The following is a 21,861-nucleotide window of genomic DNA, read 5'->3' as shown; positions in this document are numbered from 1 at the left end:
ATCAGTCTCTCTGCTCCATTTATGGTTGAAATAAAATGTGTCACCGTTGCTTCACTGGAGAGCAACGTAGACGTGGGAAGAAATGGAGAAATATCGGCCCAGCTTGCATGCTGGCTCACTGACCTGGGGGAGCGTAAGGCATCAATGAGTTTGGACTTAATTGCCTTTTTTATTGGGCTTTAATTCACTGGTACTTTTCCAGAGAGAATCCAATAAGCAGATGCAGGGTCGAGCAGTCTCTGGGGCTGCCAGCCCCCCCTTGCCCTCTCCCCGCACCCTCAGGCCTGTTCTAAACCGCTTCTCTGCACGGGATCACCCTTGGCCCTGTGGTGATGGGAGGAATCAGCTGTCGACGCCTGTCTCCTCCTCCCTGGCCTCCATCTTTTGCCCCTTGCCAGGCAGCCTCTCCTGTCATAACTCCCTTCCCCCCAAGGGCATTTCAATTTCATGCAATAACATTAATAGAAAGCTTACTCCGTTCCCCGCCTTGCACGGGCTGCTGGGATACAGAAATGAACAAGAAGGAATCTTTGCCCTCTGGGAGCCTGGAATCAAAAGGAGAGGCAGACACATAAATTTCACAGTATAATAGATACCAAAAATTAACCCATGAGCAAGGTCCAGTGATTCGGGTAAGGCTACCAGATAGGACGCTTCCACTTCCTCTTGAAGGGGGAGGGAGTTTGCCAGGCAAGGTACTCCCGGGAAGGGCATGCCAGGCAGGTGGAACAGCAGGTGCAAAGACACAGAGGCATGAGAGAGCGGAGCGTGTGCGGGGCGCTTGCCAGAGGTCCCATGCGGTGGCGTGGGGGAGGGAAGAAGAGGGGCAGCAGGACTCAGCAGGATGAACTCAAGCCTGGGAGTCGGGAAACCTGGATTCCAGGCCCGTCTTTGCCGCTAATTAGCAATGTGACTCTGGGCAAGTCATATTCCTTCTCTTCATCTGTAACATGGAGAGTTTGAGCTCACTGAGCTCAAAGAGTTCCTCTCCCCCCACCCCAACGCCTTCTCATCTTCTTTGCATTGACGTTTCTCTGCTCTCCTAAGGCTCTGACTTAGTTGATGCTGGTTTTGCGTTTCTGTAAAAGAAGCTGACCGCAGAAAGCCCAATACAGACCCACTGGGGTCTGAGAATCCGACAGTCTTATAGAGCAGGTGTTGCTGCCAGCCCTCCTCTTGGGGCAGGGGAGGCCCTGGAGTGTCCCCCCTTCTCAGAGCTCTGCCCTGAGTCCTGCAGGCTGCAGGAGCTCTCCCCAGCTAAGTGGGAGAGCCGCGCCAGCGTGGGGACGACATGGTGGAGTGCCCTTTCCTCAAGCAGGAAAACCTGATCTGCATTTCAAAGTTCACCATCCAGAATCATGCAGATTCTCAAAACATCGCGTTTAAAAGGATGAGCTTCAGTTATCTGGGAAACTTTTCTCATTTCACCACATGAATAAGGCATGACTGAAAGTGGGGAGATGGCGTTGGAAAGCTTCAAAGCTCCGTGCAAATATAAATACTAACACGCCTTTAGTATAGGGTATAGTATATGTACTATATACGATATACATCCCAGTCTGCCCAGGACGATGCCAGGTTCTCCCTGTTGTCCTGATGTAATTACTAAGAGTGCCCCCACCTTCACTGTCAAAGGTGCCCTCCTTGGGGCATAAATGTTCTAACCGCCCTGGTTGTTAAGCTCTTGAGGCAGGAGTGAGAGCAGGAGAGCAGCGTGCTCTAGTGGAAAGGAATGGACTTTTGCTATTACGCTGACCTGGATGTCAATCCCACTCTCCCTTGGATACCTGACTGAACCTTTCTGAGCTCAGCTTTCTTATATGTAAAATGGGAATCTAACACCTCCCACACTGTCTTTCAGAGAAATAAAGGAGACATTGCCTGTAAGTACCTAACACGTATGTGCTCAGTATATCTTCCCTCGGCATCTATGTCCTTGGCAACCCCATAGAGCTCAGTGCCGGGTGTAGAGGAGACTGGATGTTGAATGCACGAATGAATGAGTCCATCAGTCAATCAAGCCCAGAAGCAGAAGCTGGGGCTCCTCTCCCTACACTCCAGCTCCCTCTTCTGTCAAATGAGCTGAGACATTCTGAGAACTGGGAGTCTTCTACTGTGGATGCAGGGTTTGATCCTTTCCCAGCACCTTCCCCCCCATCCTCCATCCCAGAACCTTCTCATAGTGCTTGCATTGATTTCTCTCTGCTCTTCCACTTTTAACCTCCATTCAGCTTCTCCTTTTCTCTTTCTTTCTCTTTGGTGGTAGCGATGGGGGCCAGGGCCGTTCTTCATCTCCATTCCAATGCCTAACCTGAGAGATCAAGATAGACCTTACCCAGCCCAGGTCCCTCATTGTTTCCCGAACGCCTCTTGGCAACGGCATTTTATTCTTGGGGACACAGGGACTTAGGGACCGTGGATCTGAGTTTGGATCCTGACCCCTGCTTATGGGCTTAAAGGGCTGATTGGGGGATGATAATTTGCTTATGGTAGAATGTCTTGTAACCTCTCAGAGTCTAAGTTTTCCATCCCTAAAAGGGGCATAGTAACACATAAGACCACGATGAGGATTAAATACGTAACTGTGTAAGCTGTCTCACACAACGCTTGGCCTTAACCCAGAATCGGGGTCTTCACAGTCGGGCCCAAGCCACCTTTCCCATCTCATCCTCCACTTCCTTCGCTCACAGCGCCGCCTCCAGCCCCAGCGGTGTGCTCCCTGCCCCCAGGGAGCCCCATACCCTCCCCGTGCCGCTGTGCCTCAGCTCATGCTGTCCACTCTTCCCTTCCCCGCTTGGCGTGTCCCGGAATTCTCCCCCTCCAGCCAGCGCCAGTGCAAAGCCATGCCTCTCACAAAGCCTTTTCAATCCCTCAGGTCATAACCGGTCACTTGGCCGCGCTCTGAGTCTCCCCACGTACCGCATCCTTCCTTCTGCTGCAGTCTATCCTAGCTATTTTTTTTACACTCCTGTCCCCTCCCAAAGGCATTAGAGAGTCCTGGAGGTTAGGAACCTTACCTGGTTCATCTCTGTATTATAATTGACCTCAAAAACCTTGTGAAACAAGATAGGGCACGAGCAAATAAAATTAAAATTCCAGCCATGATTTCTAGTTCCACCGTCAGCAGACTGAGCCAACCCAGACCCGTCTTCCACTCCCTGCACATAGACATGCAGAACAAAGTACAGTTTTTTAAAAAATCTTTAATGCAGAGCCAAGCTCGAAAGAAAAGGAAACTTCAGGTGCCAGAAATGAGAAAGCCCTGGAACCAAGATGCCTGCATAAAGCCAGGACCCAGGAATAGCCATCTCTCCACCGAGGGGTCTGGAAAAGTCCACCTACCAAGGAAATAGATCTCTGTTGGGGGCTCTAGGTGGCGTGTGTGTGTGTGTGTGTGTGTGTGTGTATACAAGTGTGTACGCATGTGTGCATGTGTGTACATGTGCTCTGCTCAATTCAGATACAATCCCCTGAATACCTACTGTGTGCACTCCCCGTGCTGGACACAGGGGATCTGGCCCAGAGTCCCCTCCCTCCACTGGAATGTCAGAGTGCATGCCCAGGAGGGCAGAGACCCTTGGGGATATATTCACTGCTGTTCTAAACACTTTCCCCATATTCTCATTTAACCGCATGACAGATTTGCAAGGTGGAGGGTATTACAAAGAAGAACTGAGCCAGCATTTGAAACCAGACAGTTTTGAGTCTGAACTCTTGCGTTTAGATGCCCTGGTACATAACCTCGTACCAGAGAGTAGGTGTGCAAAAATGTTTGTTGAATGAAAACCCGAATGAGTGGCCGGGAGGGGCTCCCAGAGCAGTTCAGGATGCTGTGGTCAGGGTCGGACCGGGCAGGCCCAGTCCAGGCAGCACTGACCTGCGAGGGGCCCCGCGTCCAGCCCAGCTCTCTGTAAAGGGTGCCAGTTTTAAATGAAATGGACTCCCCTGGCCTATAGTTGCTTGAGAGATGGATGCTCCTGTCTCGGGATGATTGCATCGGGCCCCACTTCCTCCGAGGCTCTTCTCAATTTTTTTTTCCCTCCCCGCTGTGCATCTGGCTCTAATTCCTTTCCTGGGTCCCGTTTGGTGGTTACCACTTATGTTCTAAAACGCGCCATTAGGCATCTGATGTATGGTGTGTTCGGCGGGTGAGCGGGCTGGTGCTCCAAGCCGTTCGTGGAAATGAAGAGGCTACCGCCGTCTGCCATGAGTACCGCCTGCTGACAGTGGCTGCCGGTCGGCCCCCTGGGGGTCTGTGGGCCCAGATGGGGGAGGACAGACTGTCCCCCCGGGCTCACAGGTCCCCCCAGGGACATGAGCCCTGGAGTGAGCAGGTCTGGCTAAAGCACCTGTCTCTACATTTAGCTAAGCATCCATTTGTTTACCTGCAACCCATTTATTACACACCCACTGTGTACCAGGCAAGATGAGGGTGCCTTTCCTGCCCTGTGGAGTTCACCGTGTATGACTCCAGGCCCGATCCAAACAAGCTTAGGGTCTGAGGTGAGGTCACAGCTGTAGCCAAGTCTGGGGTCCATGGGGGCTGCCAAGGGGAGACTGTGTCCTGGCAACGTGGACACACAGCTCTCCAGCACCAGGCACCTCTACAGCAACAGCAATGAACTGGGGCGTGGAGAGCCCCAGCAGTTACTCCTAGAAATTGCTTGGGATCCCTCTAGAATCCTGGGATGTTATCAATGGAAGCGTTCTCGTAGATTTTTTTTTTTCTTGCCTTTTAAGCCAGGCTGACCCATTCAGACACCCCTCCCTTAGCTATCCCTGACATGTGGCCTCCAGTGGTAGCCGGTGAATGAGACGGGCCTTCAAGCCCATCCCTTTCTCCCCACGGGAGCCTGTCTTTCCTTGGGCTCATCTCCCCCTTGTAAGTAGTAATAACCCTAATGAGCATGGCTGTCTAGATGCCAGGCACCCAAGCTCATTGAATCCTATGAGGTAGGTCCAACCTCCCATTTTCCAGATGAGAAAACTGAGGCTCATAGAGGTTGAGTGCCTTGCTCAGGTTCAGGCAGCTAGTCAGCAGTGGCATATGGCTCAGAGCCTGAAAACTCAGACTGCTTTCCACACCTGCAATTCCTCTTCTTGACTTGGAGTCTTTCCTCACTCCACGCCCCTCCCCACAAGTCTAGCGGCCTTCCTAGACACCTTGGGTACTCTAGCCCCAGCATCTCCCACTGTCTGGAATGAGGGTCTCTGGCTCCAGTTCATGGCTCTGGAGGATCCAGCTCTCCTCCAGACCGTCTGCCAGTACAGGACAGGCTTGCCCAACACCCCCACTCAAGGAGGAGAAGGATGAGGATCCCGACCAAGGTTATCTGGTTCAGGCCCCTGCTCCCGGAATACCCTCCTGGGGGGCGGTGTTGAGGACGCACAGAGTATTTGCATAAACACTTCTAGTGACAGGGAGCTCACTCTCTCCCAACACACCCCATTAGATTCATCTCTGTTCAGTAATGAACATATATCAGCTTTTAATTATGAAAAATTTTTAAACATATACAGAGCAAACAAGATAGTACAATGAACCCCATGTGCCCACCATCCAGATCCAACAATATTAACATTTTGACATTCTTGTTTCCTCTGTTCCTCTGTTCACCCCTGTCCCTCGCTTAAAGACGATGATGATGATAATGATGGTTTAACATTTCCTTTTGTTGTTGTAAAATTTATGTATGCTGAAATGCACCTATCTTACCTGTATTGTTTCGACAAAGAGATACACTTGTGTAACCCATACCCTTAGGATATAGAATATGTCCATCTCCCCAGAAAGATTACTGTGGCATATATTAATTGTTAAGTTCTTTCCCTATGTCCAACCCAGTTCTTGGCACTATTCTCCATGGCAGTACAGAGCAAGTCTACTCTCTCTTCCAAATGATATCCCCTCAAATATTTATAGGTAGCTGTCATGATCCTCCTTAAGTCTGCTCTTTTTCCATTTTAAATACCCCCACTTCCTCCAGCCATTTCTTCTTTGTTCTCAGAAGACAGGGGAACTGGCTGCTGACATTGATAAAAGGAACCCTGATTTCACCCTCACCAAATCTCTCCCCAGCCCATCCAACCTGAAGTCGTGAGCTCAGGCAGAGGTCTTGGCCACTTGCTTAAGTTCCTGCTTTGAAGAAAGCTGGCTCACGGGGGGAGCCACACAGGAGTCCTAGCTTTATACAGTTTTTGATCAGCTACGTTGTGTGCAGATTTCTTTCTTTATAAAACAAATTGCACCATTATTCTTTCAGTCATTCTCTTTGAAGTTGATCATTCAACAAACTTCTTCTGAGTACCTATGCTAAGCTAGGCTCTGCACAGAGCCCTTGGATAAATAGGTAAGACATAGTCTCAGAGTTTGGGGATGGAGCAAAAATAGACAAATGAATGAAAGCATTAATTTATTCAGCATTCATTGGTTTTCTGCTAAGTCCCTAGAACTAGGGCAGATACAGGGAATATGGTAGCGTAGAGGATGCTCACCCCTGCAGAGACTTGCAGTGGTGACAGCTGACAGCTCTCCCTGAAGCTTACAGGGGTTGAGAGGAGGAAATTAACTGGATATTTTCAAGGTAGAACCTATAGGGCTTAAACATGCAGAGAGCTGCTGACCTGCCCCCCTCAATTCTCTGATTTGGTGGAACAGCGTTGTAGAATTTCAGTTGAATTTTGGGGACATAGCAAAGGCTCATACTGTTAATCGGTGACACCCCTGGGCCATCCTGGGGAGCCTCAAGCCATCGCTCTGCCATGTCTAGGAAACAGTTGGCACTCATGTGGTTTCACGTCCTGACTTGCAATTAGTCTAATTTATACTCAGACACGTTCGAGCATGCTCAGGTGCAAATCCTAGATTTTGCCCCATTGCTGAGAAATATTAACCTGGATTTCTTTTTGTCACTGTTACATGGTGGGATACAGAAAGCCCAGGTTTCTTAATCAGACAAAAGGGTGGAGCTCCTGGCTCTACCTCTGACTTGCTGCATGACCTGGGGCCAGTCGTTTGACCTGCCATGGATTCTGTTTCTTTTTCTCTAACAGTGGGATTAATAGTAGGGTTCCTGGGTGGTTTGAATGGGAACGTGCGTTTAAGCTCCTGGCATGGCATCTGACATGTAGCAGGCATTCCGTCTCGATTATCCCTCTAGAGAAGATCTGAAGCTATTACCAGGGACCTCTAAAAGCACTCACCAAACAGATGCTTACCCCCCTCACACCCCAGAAGAGCACACAGTTGACAGGGCTGGAGAGACAGCAAAGCCTATTCAGGAACTTACATTTGATCCTCCGAAAAGCTCTTCAGACCTCACTCGGGGTTGGTACAGTCATCATGTCATTTGGTCCCCAGGGCATCTCTGTGAGGCAGGTGCGGCCAGTCCACTTGACACATGAGAAAGCAGACTCACGGAACCAGAAGCTGGAAGGGCCTGGACTTCATTCCCATCTGACCCTGAGAGGTGTTCTTATTGCCATTCTTGAGATGGAGGAATCAGAAGGTCAGAGAAAATAAGTCACTGGCCCAAGGTCACATGGCTCAGCACTGGTAGAACTGGGATCCCCACTTGGATCTGTGTCAGTAAAAAAGCTGATCTGTGATCTTTCACTTCTCTGTGATGCCTCTTGCAAGTAACTCACCCTCTCTGAGCCTCAGTTTCTTCATCTGTAAATGGGACAATAGTGTCTATTTTGCAAGCTTGTGAGAACAGCCTGTCATGCCCCTTTCATCATGAATGTCTTTCTTCTGATCTTCATCTGACTTTGTCTGGAGCAGGGCCCAGACGAGGGTGAGGCAAGCGAGGCACTCGGGGTGCAAAATTTAAGGAGGCTCTCACTCTCAGCCCCCAGAAGTGAGTGGCTCCTTGAATTCTGTGCCCTAGGCACCTCACCAGCCTCATCCTAGTCCAGGCTCTGATTCGGAGGTGAAGAGGTGCGATGGGCTTTGTGGAGGAGTGTGGAGAGGATGGGAAAGATCGGGGTAGGTCATGCTGATATCAAAGCAGTAGCTGAAAACTGGCCCTCTGCAAATGTACAAAAGCTCAACAGGACCGAAGGGTTAGAACAAATACTACACAAGCGGACCTTGCTCCCTGTTCATTGCTCCTCAAGAGCTGCGTTCTGTAAACTGATGTGTGGGAGTCAAGGATGGCCTTACAGCTGCTCCATCGCCTTGATGATCTAAAGCTGTTTTTTCTCCTTTTCTACCCTGACAGCTAAGGGGAGTGTCCATATCTTATTTATCTTTGTATTCCCGGGACCTCACAGAGTATTTGACGTGTGATAGTTGCTCATTAGATGTTGAATGAACTAAAATTCTTTGTCTTTCATTCTGAAAGCCCCTAATCATCTCAGGTCCTTTGATCCTTTGATCCTAAGTCAAGGAACTGTGGTACCATGAAAATTACAGTTGCCTGGGAGTCTAGTCCACCAGTCTGAAACAGAAAAACATAGGGGTGGTCAAGAAATATTAGCCCAACGTTAAAAGCTCATAAGTGGCAGAATTGGTATTTGGTTCCAAAGCTTATGCTTGCTCCACCAGAGTGAAGAGGGCAAGTCTAAGCAATTTTTTAAATATACAAAGTCCTACCTCTGCCTGTGTCACCAACTAGAGTCCCTTCTGCCTAAATCCCCAAAACTGTGGCCCTCAAGTTGCCCTGCTTAAAACTTCCCCGACTATCAGGCATTGCCCTTAACTGCAGAAACACTGGCACCATCAGCAGAACTTACATTCTTCCAGCACAGGGAGGGTAAATAGGATTCAACTCACTTGCCAGCTCTAATAGTGGCAGCCAGAATTACTGGGCTGAAAACAAAACTGTGAGACTCAGAGGGACAGAGTGCTGTGATCCATTAGTTATGTCTGCTATGGACCTAGGAAGGAGAGTGGTATTGTGCATACTGTGTATCTGCCAGCTGGTCTTAATTCCACACTTCAGGAAAGCAATCTGATTAAACTACCAAAAGCCCCCTGCACTCATGAATCTGTGATGCCTTTAAACATTCATAATACAAGCTTTGCTACTGAGATTACATGCTACTCAACCTCCAAGACCAGCCATGGGGAAGAACTAGAAGACAATGACATCCTCTGAGCAGTTCCTGGAGAAGCTGAAATATGTTTTTAATGAGAAAACATGAGATCAGTAAGAAAATGATATGAGGATTTTCGTGCCATGTGGGTAGTTGCCTGTTTGACCTTTCCTTGATCAGCTTTTAGAATCAGCCTGCCTTGGGATTGTTTTCAGCCCTGGCATTAATTGGAACATCTGCTTTACTTCTGTTAACATCATAAACCATCATTTGGTTTTTACCCATGCATTGTTTTCCATGCAACCCTGTAGAATAATGTGAAATTAACCAGGAACACAATAGAACACATTTCTGATCCCCACCTTCCCCTCCCCCATCCCACACCTGCTCAAAGAAGGGCGATTCCCAGAAGGTGTGTAGTAAGGCAGGTGCAAGGAATGACATGTGTCTTATCTCAGGGTGGGTCATCCAGGTATAAAACACTCACAGTGGGATGGGAAGCCCGCCCAAGCCCCCTGGGATAGGTGCTGGGAAGGTGGGGGAAAGGTGAGGTTCAGCTGAGCAGCCAGGCTGGTACAAACTTCTTCTAGAGGAATATCCGAGGAATGTTCCAGAAGGGATCTGGGCACGGCCACAGGAAAACCAAATGGGCACATATTCCTGTAAGTCCAGCAGACAGCAGTTAGAAGAGGGCACAGGGCTGTAGGCACAGGATCAGGCAAGCAGCTGTAAAAAGAACTCATAACAGGACCAGGAACCCAGAAATCACAGCATGTAGGAGCTGAGATTTCAGAACCTGGGTGCAGAATCCCTACTACAAACAATTATCTTAACTAATGTTACTAGGTGGGTACCCGCTGCCAGGCACTTCCCGTCCATTATCTCGTGAGTAATCAGAACGTAGACTAAGATGTGCCCCGCTGTGGGGCTCTGCACCCCAGAAGGGCCGAATGTGGCAGAACTCAGGGCTTCGTCCCGGTGCATCTGGGTGGCTGCACCTTGAACACAGCCCTGCCTCCAGTCGCCTCTGCCTGGGAGCTGGCGCACGCTGGGGCATCAGGAATCGTGTCAGCAGGGTTAGAAGGAAGGATTGGGGGCAGCAGAGGGACATGGTACCGGGCTGTGGACGGTTTGTGCCCGCTCTTTCTCCTTCACTTTTTCTGAGCCTCTGCCCTCCTCGAAGGCAGGGAACCCCTCCTGAGTCCTGCTCCCCACATCTGAGGACAGCCAAGGGGCTGGTCTTTGCAGTGAGCCTTGGCTTGCTAGAAATGTGCTCTTTTTCTTAACCCACCTGCCTTGGCCCTATATCCCTAAGTTGGGCTTGGTGACCTGCTGGCAGCGTGCAAATCAGAGAGCCAGGCTTGGGGGGTTGGCGGGGGGTCCACTGAGACTGACACTGGTTTCCTTGGAGAGAACCAGATGCCAGCTCTTCTCAGTCACTGCATGTGTGTCTTAGTGATTATCAACTAGCTGACGGCTCAGCTCCACTATTCATTGTGCGCAACGTCTGGCGCATAGTAGGTGTTCAGCCAGGACAACCTGACTCCAAAGACTTCCGCAAACCCTGCCCACCTCTTAGTAGAGCCCATCACTGTCTACCTCGGTACGGGGTGGGGAGGGGTGTTCGGTTCCGGAAGCAGAAGAGAGCTGGAGTGATGGGCTGGTAGACAGGGCTCAGCGGGCACCCCTGGCCTTCCTGACATCAGCATGGCCCTGTTAAGACCAGGAGCCAACCTAAAGGATCTGTCTCAACGTGCTAAGTACCACTGGTTTCAGCAGCCCTGTCCCTGAGAGAATTCCGTATCAGTCCCCACAATACTTGGTACCACCCAGGATCATTCTGCAGGGCCACCCTCCCTACGAGGTGGTCCCTAAAGAGTTGATTCATGTCTGCATCCCCAACGCCCGGGGAGGTGCTAGAACACAAGAGATGTTCTGTAGATGTTCCCTAAGCAACTGAATGGATGAGCCACAAATGTGGTCCCAGATGGAACAACATCTCAGATTCCATTTCTACAGGCAAATGACAACTCTTTCGCCTCCCCTGCTCCTTCAGGGCTTAGACAGGATACAGGCCACAAACAAGAAATGTTCTCTGCCTGGCCAGAGGATTTGTTTTTCTATGAAGTGCTTTCAGATCCATGACAGCCTTTTTGATCTTTACGACAGTTCTCTCGGAAGTTATTCTTACCAGCATTTCGAGGATGAGAGATCAAGATTCAAGATGAAATGACTTCCCCAAATCAGGGCAGGGCCAGCATGGGAAGCTGGGGCTGCCTCGTTCCCAGTTCCATGCTTGACTTTTTCTTGCACCCAGACACCTGCCCATGAAGTGCCTACTATGTGCCAGGTACGGGACCAGGCACTGGGAATCCAGAGGTGAAAAATACGCAGCCTGTACTGCCCACAGGAGACAGGCAGTGGAGGACCCCAGCAGAAAGAGCAACCAACCCAAGCTTGAGTCCCCTTGGAAACTTCCATCATGCCCGGACTCCCCTCCCCCAACCTGCCATGCTGCAGCCTAACTTGAAAGGCTTCTAGCCCCCCACATCCCACTCCATGACCCCAAGTCAGGCCCAACTTGGGGTGCTCACATGAGGTGCCAGGAGGGATTCATCGGCGGGGGTGTGACATTTCAAATGACCCTCCAGGTGCCTTCAAGTTGACCCTGTGCTTCTGTGAGCCGTCCTCCTAGAGAACATTTGCTCACAAAATGTGGGACTTGAAGGAGAGCGCTCAGAGTCACCCGTTGCTCCCCTCTGTGCTGTTTCCCCAGCTCACAGATTTGCAGTCACCTGATGCTCTTTTCTTCTGCGTGGGACTCACACATCTCTTCCCGCGTGGTCTGAAGCTCTCTGGACAGTTGCCCAGCAGAAAAGGCCCGGGCTGTGCTTCAGGCTTGGAAGGAGGAGACAGGCGGGCTTCTTAGTGAAACTGGCACAACAAATGTCACATCCCGGCAAATGGGTGCAGGGGCCCGAAGGAGGGGGATCGCAGTACCATAGTATACGCTCTAAGAATGCTCAGGGTTCTCTGAGTGACCCATACATATAAAGGGAAAAGGCAGGCGAACCACCCTCTAGCTGTAGGACCTTGGATGAGGTATTTAGCCTCGCAGAGCCTCAATTTCTCATCTGCAAATTGGGGAGAATAACACCTACATCTGTGGGCTGTGTGAGCCTTAAAATATAGAAGGTGTATAAGCAATCAGCATAGTACCTGCCTCGTGGTAAATGCCCAGTGTGACTGTACATTCTTCTTTCCCCTTCAAAAAGGAGCCCGAAGAAGAATGATGTTAATGATGTCCTAAAAGAGACTGTGTGTGGCCTCTTGGTCGGGAAGCAGAGAGAAGTGTTTGCCAAGGGGCCACTTTCCCCTCATCTCCTTCGTTCCCAAGGACCACAACAGCCACGCGGAGGTGCTTTCATGGGTATGCGTGAAATGGATGAAATCGCCTTTTTAATCTCATTGTGGGGAAGAAGCAGAGTCCTGCAACAGTCCTCGGAACATGATAGGTGGTCAAAAATTGCTGTCGCAAGAAGAGATGAATAAGCAAGGAGATTTCTTAACGAGGTGCCGTCCTTGCCTTCAAAGAGCTGACCGTCTACTGCGGCCTCCTCACGCGCATACCCCTCTGCCATATTGCATTTTCAAACACGTTCCTTGCAACTTCAGAAAACAAAAGACAGCTTCATTTTGTTCACTGGAAGCCTGGTAACCCATTTGACAGACTATCTCAGTTCCCGATGTGTGAAATGTGTTGGAGGGGTTTGACAGAGAAAAACAGAGCAGACAAAACAGTGGGCTTCCGCATGTCCATTATTTTGAAAACAGCCTAATGAGAAATTTCAGCAACTCACTGGGAGGAAAGTTCATTCAACTCAAGACTGAGCTTTAGAGGCCTTTTGGAGCAGCACAATTTCATTTCCTTCAAATGTAATAAGCAAGAAGAGACAAGGAACCCACTGCTTAGGAGAAGCCCTAAAGGTCAGGATTAATGAAGGGTTGGAAGGTTTGAAGCTTGCAGGCCCAGTTGTGTGCTAGTAAGTGGATATTTCAACAGTCCTTAAGGGAGCTTATACATAATTTATTCTCTTAACTAGGTACATGGTGTGGAAATGTTGTTTGCACTACTAATTGGACCAGAAAACTGTGTCTTCATGGGTATCTGCAGTTCCTAACCTTTCCCAGCAAGGGCTCCACATTGCATTTCCCGGACTCTGTAAGGCGGAGTGCCCCAACAGGTCATACCGAGCCTAGAGGCTGGCACCCAGGCCAGCTGGAGTTGCCAATCTTTTTTATTCCTGGATGCAGTACCCCGGGAAGGGAAGCTTAGCCATAATCTCCAACCCCTGGCATGTGCAAACAGAAAGCTTTAGAGGAAGAGCAGAGACCCAAGCCCAGATCTCAGCTCTGCTCCCAAACTAGCTGTGTGACCTGGGGCAGGACACTTCACCTCTCTGAGCCTTAGGCTCTCCACATGCAAAATGAGACATTTGGGTGGGAAGATTTTTGGCAAAGATGACTTTCACCCTGGAATCTCCACTTACCAGCTCTGTGACCTGGTTCAGCCTCTCTGGGCCTCAGTTTCCTTATCTGTAAGATGGGGATGATAATACCAAACTCATAGGGCTGCTGCAAAAATTAGTGACAACAGATAGAATGTGAATGGTGCTCCAGAAAGGGTAGCAAAGCCAGTCTGTGACATCAGGGCTATTCTTAGAGCTACTGGAAGGCAGTGAGACCCTCTCCCCATCCCCACATCCAGGTTTCTTTTATCTAGAACGTGTCAACTATGAACAATTATATGCCAACAAATTGAATAACCTAGAAGAAATGGACAAGTTTCTAGAAACATACGGCCCACCAAAACTGAATCAAAAAGAAATAGATCATTTGAACAGACCAATCACTAGAAGTGAAATAGAATCTGTAGTTTAAAAAATAAAAAAAAAAAACTCCCTGTAAACAAAAGTCCAGGGCCAGAGGGCTTCGCTGGGGAATTCTACCAAACATACAAAGGACTTCTACTGATCCTTCTCAAACTCTTCCAAAAGATTGAAGAGGAGGGAACACTCCCAGAGTCATTCTCTGAAGCCACCATCACCCTGATACCCAAACCAGACAAAGACACTACCAAAAAAGGAAATTACAGGCTAGAATGTGCCAGCTTCAGACTGGTGGTGGCTATCCACTCTACCAGTAACTGGTTACAATTCAGTTGTTGGAATCCAAATGTAGATTTTCAAAGTGGACTGTGTGCATCAAAGTATGTCCCTTTCCTACAGAACTCCATGGCCCCAGTGGTCTCATTGGCTGCCCTGGGCTTTCAGCAACAGGCTTAACATTCTTAAGGAATAAGCAGTTAGTGGCACATGGCAGTTTCCATCCCCTATAACTACTTCAAGATGAGCTTAGTATCGTGGGGACATAAGCAGAGAGGATAGGACTCCTCAACCCCACCCCCATTCTTCAATTTATGACTGACCTCCCCCATAAACCAAATAATTTCTCTCTCTTTTGCTGAAAAGGACCTAGTATGGATTCATAACTGGTAAAGACGTCTATTATGTAATCTTCCAAACAAATCCACTTGCATTCTCCCATTTAGGCATTACAACCACGTGGCAAGATTATCTTGCTCAATTTTCAGATGAAGAAACTGGAGTTGGGAAAAGCAAATGCCATGTTCAAGGCCACGGACTTGACAGATAATGAGAAATCTGCTTTGATACCTTCTTGTCTGGCTCGAAATTTCAGTGTTCCTTCCTTGGAACTTCCTTGGTGGTAAAGTCACACCCATGAGTCCCAGCTCTACTACCTACCTCTTCACTAAGTCTCAGTCTTCCCAACTGTAAAATGGGCATGTGATAATAAGATGCCTCCCCATCAGGGTAGTTGAGACCATAATTAGGAATGCTGTAACTCCTATGAAAATGCCAAGCAGGGGCCAGCACAGAGTAGAGGCTCAGGAACTGTTAGTTTTCCTCCCTCCAACTTCACGGGGCCATTGAGAAAGTGGAAGCTGCACACGTGCCATCTCTGAACTGTAACACACGGTGCCAGTGTGAGCAATGAAACTGATGGTCATGGGGCCCATCTTTATCTCAGGCTTCCCCCCCACAACCGCCCCATCACTCCTGGAGATCCAGGTTTGAAATGTGCACCATTAATTCTTACAAACCGATTCAACTAAGGACAATTCTAGACTCTCAGCAACCTTGCAAATCCAGCCCTGCCATCCGCGATGGGGCTGTCAGCACTTACCGGGAGAGCAGAGAAGCGCCTTGGAGAATGGCAGGTCTGAAGAAGCAGCAGGCTCAGCCTGAAAGTCTAGACTTAAATAAATTGTATTTTCTGGCTGGAGGCGATAAGGTGTAAATTTGAAGCGCATGTTACACTTACACGTCATTATGCATCGAAATGGGGAAGGAGAGCGACATCTTGTCCCAAGTTCGTAGCAAAACTGCACTGTGTGTACATAGCTCTCAGGCCTTTGATGTTGAGCAGAGAGGAAAATGATCCTCTCCGAAAAGCCCAGGCAGGAGCGGCTGAGAAGGAGGCCAGCAGAGAAGTGCAGTGAGCATGAGCCCGCCTGTCTCTGAGCCCCTTCTCCTGCCCCTGCAAAGGTAAACTGTCTTTCCTCTAATAAATACCTTCATGGAGAAGCAAGCAAAAATGCTTAGGAACAATCAGTTAGGAAGCTGAGAAGGCCGGAGCAGAGAGAGAGAGGGAAGCGGGTGGGACAAGATGTCAGCGTGAGCTCCCGCCAGAACCAGCAAGGCTGGCCAGCACCAAAGGGCGCCTCCCAGAGGTGGGCAAGGGAATGGGAGGTGCAACAACTTGGAGCCCATTCATTCATTCATTCCACAAAACAGACACAGCCCCCGCCCCCTCCAACAAACAATCGCATGAATCACCATCTAGTTACACGCTTTGATGTGTGCTATAAAGGAAAATACTGGGAGTGTGAGCTTATAAAACAAGAAGCAGTAGCAGGGCTTGTACAGTCCCCATAATACTTGCACATAGTAGGAGCTCATGCATATGAATATTGATTGGCTGATGGAAAAAGCAAGGCAGAGAGGAGCAGCGTATGGCTCAGAAACATCCCAATGACAATGTCAACATGCTCAGAAAGATCGCGTGTGTTAGAATCAGACAGACATGGCTTTGAATCTCAGCTTCTCTACTTAATAGCTGTGTGACCTTAGGCAAGTCGCTTAACCTCTCTGGGCTGTGGTTTCCTCCTCTGCATAATGGGAGGAGCAATACCCACCCCTGTTTACTGTTGCATGTGATAGCTGCCGTGGTGAAGGAGCAAGGGGAACAGTGAGGAGGGATGTCATATAACTTGGTCCAGGAGCACGGGAAGGCTTCTTGCAGGAGGAGATGCATCAATCCAGTCTTGGAGAACAGAGGCTGCCCAGGCAGAGAACTAGACGTTGTCCAGGCAGAAAGAGGAATGAGAGGAGTTACAGGCGGCAGCAGCAGCAGCTAGAAAACCACAGGTACTACGTGAACCAGCAGGACACATCCAGAGGTGCTGCAAGTTGTTTGGTCTGGCTCCGCCCACCCACTCACTCACGCATTCATTCATTCATTCATCCACTTGACACATATTTCTGGAGCACCCCCAGGTGCCAGGCCCTGTGCTAGATTCCTCGATGTACATGCAGAGGTAGTCCCTGAACCCATGGAGCTTCTCTTCTAGTGGATTCTCGTGGACTCAGATGGGAAGAGGAGGATGGAGCAGGCAGAGAGCATCATAGAAAACTGGGTGAGGAGGGAGGGCCTGGATCTTACTGTAAGGGGGATGGGCAGTCCTGGTGGATTTTAAGCACAGGCTTAATCTAATAGGTTTGCACTTCTGAAAGAGTGAGCCACAGTGAACTTAGAGGATGGGCTGGAGAATGTTGTCTGGAATCCGGGAGCCTAGCTAGGGAACTGCAGCAGCCCAGGCAAGAAATGATGGGGGTCCTAAGTTAAAGCAGTGCAGAAGAGAGAAGGCGAAATTCAAGTCGGATGTAGAGACAGTGTTGACGAGCCCTGCCGGCTAATTGGATGTGGGGGTGAGGAAGAGGAGGCGTGGACAGCCGCTCTGAGGGTCTGGCTTGAGCCCCCAGGCAGGTGGCAATGCTATTCCCCGGGACATGGTGTACGGGAGGACCATCCAGTGGAGCACAGAGGCCGAGGAAGATTTGATCCCATGGGGACATGCTGAGTGTCGGGGATCCGTGGGTCCCCCTGAGGTCACGCTTAGCTGGTCGTGGGATTGGTGTGTCTGGGACCCAAGAGAGAGCTTGGGGCTGGAGGCGCAGGTTAGAGGGTCAAGAGGACACAGATAACGCTGGACACTTGAAAGGCGCGTTACTGCACAGGGCGGGGGTGTAGTGTACAGGGTGAGAAAAGAGCAGATCCCACTGCAACAAAAGCCAAAGGCTGTCCAGATGTGTTCTTTGATGGCAGAATCCCACTTGGCAAAAGGCCATTGGCCAGGGGTGAGGACTCATTGTCCTCAGGAGGGGTGACTGTGACAGGCAGTGGGGGGTCTAGCCTGCTGTTGGATTTCTGGGGTCTCCCCAGTCTCTGGAGCCCAGTCTGAAATCACCCATGTGCTTCTCTCTCTTCTCTCCTCCAGGTGTTTACAAAATATGGGAAGTGTTACATGTTTAACTCAGGCGAGGATGGCAAACCTCTGCTCACAACAGCCAAGGGGGGGACAGGCAACGGGCTGGAGATCATGCTGGACATTCAGCAGGACGAGTACCTGCCCATCTGGGGAGAGACAGGTGAGCTGGGCCAGGGACCGGGGCAGTGGGTGACGGTGGAGGGGTGCGGACCCTGAAAGACGTTTGCCTCGGGTGGGCTGTCTTGGCCCACCTGGTGGAGGACTGCTCTCCCTCAGGGGGTTAGTGACATGACAGTCAACGGGAAGGATGTCCCTGGTATGGACTGCAGTGATGCCCTGGGTTACCTTGGATTTCACGAGGTGGGAGGGGGCAGATGATGGGACTACTGGAAAGGGAAGGCAGGGAGGATGAGAGGAGGCAGGGAGGAAGGTTGGAATTAACAAGTATGGATGGGGAGGTAGGTGGCTTGGTTTCAGGAGAAGAGGAAGGGATGGACCAGCCCCTTCCTCTTCCACCATCTTGAATATCCCAACCCAGCTACCAGGCCCAAGGGAAAGGAAAGCAGACTCCTCCCACTGAGGGAAGGTGGAGAGGCTGCTGGAGAACTGAAGTGTGCACAGCCCCCGACGCTTATTTCATGCCTCCGATTATGCATTGATTCATTCAGCAAACTATTCATTAGCCACGTAGGCTATCTCAGGCTTTGCCCCAAAATAAGGATATTAAATTGAAAAAGACCAAGCCCTTGATCACAGCCTAGAGGAGCAGACACAGAATCCAGTGGGACGTGAGGGTCCCCTGTGCGGCGGCAGGACGGCCGCCTTCGCCTGGGAGGAGGGAGGGTTCAGGGAAAACATGGGGTACTTGCACGGGGTCTTGAGATTATCCTGGATTGTACAGGTGGGTCCTCATAAGAGGGGTGCAGGAAGGTCAGACAGAGAAGGCAACGTGATGACGGAAGCGGAGGTTGGAGTGATGCGGCCAGTAAGCCTAGGGATGCTGGCCACCTCTAGAATCTCAGCAGGTGGAGAGAGTGAAAAGGTGCCCAAGCGTGGGACGCTGGATGCCAAGGAGACCCAACGGGAGATTAACGCTGGGTTCAGGGCGAAACCGGGGGTGGGGAAGGGGGAGGGGGTCTAGAGATGGGCCTGAGAGGGGCCACAAAGAGGGATGAAGGGAGAGAAGATTCCAGCAGGACAGAGGCTTGGGCCCTCAGCTTGGGCGCCGAGGAGGGGTTGGAGGCCATGCAGGCTGGCCCTCACTTCTTGCGGTCCCCACCCCGTGATTCCTGCACCCGATCCCCCCAGCCCCCATCCTGAGGGCAGAGAAGGTCTCCTCACCCCGGGACGAGCTCTCCCCCGTCCACCGCACCGGCCCTCCCGGCACCTCTTGTCTGAGCATCCCACGGGGGAGGGGCGAGCAGGGCCACTCACCTCACATTGTGGTCACTCCTCCTGTTCCTACAGCCCAGCGGTAAAAGGGCGCCACACGATTCGTTCCAGTACCGTCTCTGGCAGCTCACCTCAGGCTCCGGGCCCTCCAAGCCCAGTCTGACCCTAGTTGAGCAGACGCTTCGTTGATTCCGTCCACTTTCCTGAATTCAGCATCCCTTGGCCCCTCTCCAGCAATGTGGGAGATGGTCCTCTGGGACCCTAATCGTCCTCCCTCCTGGCCTTCCCCTCACCGCAGCCCTGCGTGGTACGAAGGGCTCCTCATCCCCGTTTGCCAGGGAAGGAGGCTGAGGTTCGGTGACTTCACCCAGGCCACCCAGCCAGGCCTCCTGAATCCCTAGCTCCAGGCTTCCTCTATGGTACCTTTCTTCAGGCTGATACATCACCATGCACGAGCATCTCTTGGAGACTCTGGTCACCTTAAAGCTGCTCGTTTCCTGGGCTGGTAGGGGGGTGAGCCTCACGTGGGTGGGAGTGAGGTCCACACACCTGCCGAAGGATGAGAGGTGGGCTCTGGCAGGTAGGTGAGGGATGCTGGGCCACGAGGCCACCTAAGGAGGCGCGGCCACGTCCTGCTGTTTGCTCATTGCTCCCAAGGGCTGGGGGCACGGCCAAGCCTCTCACCGCCACAGCCCTCGGCGGGGAGGAGCCTTCCTGACCTGCCAAGCCGTGTGGCTCCACAGATGCCATCTTGCCGCCTTTACGTTTCCACTTCCTCTCAATCCCCAGGCAAAGGAGCCTGGGTCCTTAGAGGAGATATTTGGGTGATGATGGAGAAGAAAGAAATTGAAAGCTGGCTGTTGAGGGAGTGGCCACAGACAGCTTGATGACAGAGGCACAGCAGGAGGACAGGAAAGTGGCTTTACAGAGTCAGCCCGAAGATCAAACCCCCAGCCCTGCCTTTATCAGCCGATCAGATGAGAGCTGTCTGCAAACTGTGAACAGTGGAAGGCTGATAATGGCAACCAGGAGATGGGAGGATGGTCAAACCATCCCAGAGGCAGAGACTGTGCCAAATATCTCATACCTACACAAGGGTCCTGGGGCACCTTATCATCTGGATGTCTCATTCTCAAAGCAGAGCCTTTGGCACATTCTTGCTTCACCTCTCAGAAATTTAAGGAAGCAGTGAGGGAGCCACGCCTCCAGGTGTAACTCTGACCTAGAGGATGGACCTTTGGTGCCAACAAGAGAATTAGGAAAAGGCACCCTCTTTGGGTGGACCCAACCCTATGGACTCATGCTTAGCGAGTAGAAAGTAACTATGAAATTTACCAAAAGTGTCCTTTCCTCCGGGCTGACAGTGCCTCCTTGGTCAAACATCCTTGTGCAAGGCAGCCTGGAAATATGCCATTATAAAGAAGGCAGGCTCAGTCACACATGGACCTTGACAGTAGGCCCCCAAATCGGCCCTATGGACTGTTAGCAGTTTCAGATGTTACATGTTACAGGAATAGAAAGGATCTGGGGAACTCTGGTTAGGCAAAGTTAAACACATTAATTCATGACAGGAATTCTTTAATACACTACATTATAAATCTCCAAGATAGGCATAGTGCATACACCATTTATTTCCCCAGTGCTTTTGACCGTGGAAAACCTTTTTCATGGAGGAGCTCACAAAATAGAAAAAGGACAGAAAAGCTGTCCTCGACTACAGAAGTGCAGATTTCATGACCAACGTTTTTCTAAAGGAAATTAAATTGAAAGCGGGTGGGAGGTTGTTAAAAATGAAACTCTGTGTAGATGCCTCTGAGTAACTTCAAAGATAAAAGAAATAAGCAGTGGGTTATCTAGGCTGCAAATGAGAAAAACCAGATTCAAACAAGCCTGGGCATAAAAGGAATTGTATTGCCCGTGGAATCCAAGGCAAACTTCAACAACGCAGCAGCAGGAAGGCAAGGGTGCCGCATCAGAAACAACTGGAACCAAGGGCAGGAGACTCCTCGATCTCTCACCCCTCCTCTCACCTCTCCTCTTTCTAAACTGCTTTATTCTCTCTCGCTAGAGACAGGCTTTTTCCACACATATATCTTTTCACACATGGTTCCCAATAGATATATATTTTACACATCCTGACACCAGCGAGAGGCCATTCTGGTTCTGATATCCTATTAAAAAAGAACAACAACAACAACAACAAAAACAAAAAAAAACAGGGAAGGGACTCATTGGTCCAGCCAGTCAGGTGCCCACCCCTGGACCAATCAGTGAGCGGAAGTGTGTTCATGGAAGGACATGGGAGCCCTGAGGGAGCTGGGTTCCTGAGACTGTCCCGAGAATGGCCCTGCTGGGGAAAGAAGGGGCGAGGGTGGGGATGGGTTACATCTGAGAGAACCAGGATTCGTGTGCAGGGAGCCCTCTAATGAGCTTGCATTCTAAATAGACAGGCTCAAATTGTATATCCTTCATTCATCCTGATGTAGAATACAGTTTGTAGTCAAGTAAACTCTGCCTTGATGTCCCCAAGTTCTAATATTGTAGGAAAATGAATTTGACATTATATTTTTGAGCAAAGGAATTATTTTGAGAGTCAATGCTCTAATAGAGGTCAATGCCTTGCCCCATATTATCTCCCCAGCCTCATCCCCTTTACTCTGTCCCCTTGTTCACTTGGCAGTAACGACTCTGGCTTCCCTGTAACTCCTTGTACACTCCAGGAAAGCTTACCTTCAAGCATCTGCATTCTCCTTTCCTTCTGCCTAGAATTCCCTGCTCGGACCCACATGTCTTATTGC

At 50.3% G+C, this 21,861-nt stretch overlaps 1 protein-coding gene across 2 annotated transcripts in view; it reads left to right on the top strand.

Annotated features, from left to right (window-relative positions):
- The window catches only part of ASIC2 (acid sensing ion channel subunit 2), a 1,003,339-nt gene that overhangs the window by 910,225 nt on the left and 71,253 nt on the right, over nucleotides 1-21,861 (top strand). For both annotated transcript variants that reach the window (XM_024127785.1, XM_007101977.4), the window contains exon 2: nucleotides 17,681-17,831. In XM_024127785.1, the coding sequence (XP_023983553.1) occupies nucleotides 17,681-17,831 (151 nt within the window). The remainder of the gene's footprint in view (nucleotides 1-17,680; nucleotides 17,832-21,861) is intronic.

This window comes from Physeter macrocephalus, chromosome 14, assembly GCF_002837175.3.
Source record: "Physeter macrocephalus isolate SW-GA chromosome 14, ASM283717v5, whole genome shotgun sequence".
Taxonomy (NCBI): Eukaryota; Metazoa; Chordata; class Mammalia; order Artiodactyla; family Physeteridae; genus Physeter; species Physeter macrocephalus.
The sequence above is the reverse complement of the archived record's forward strand: the minus strand, read 5'-3'. Positions and strand labels throughout refer to the sequence as shown.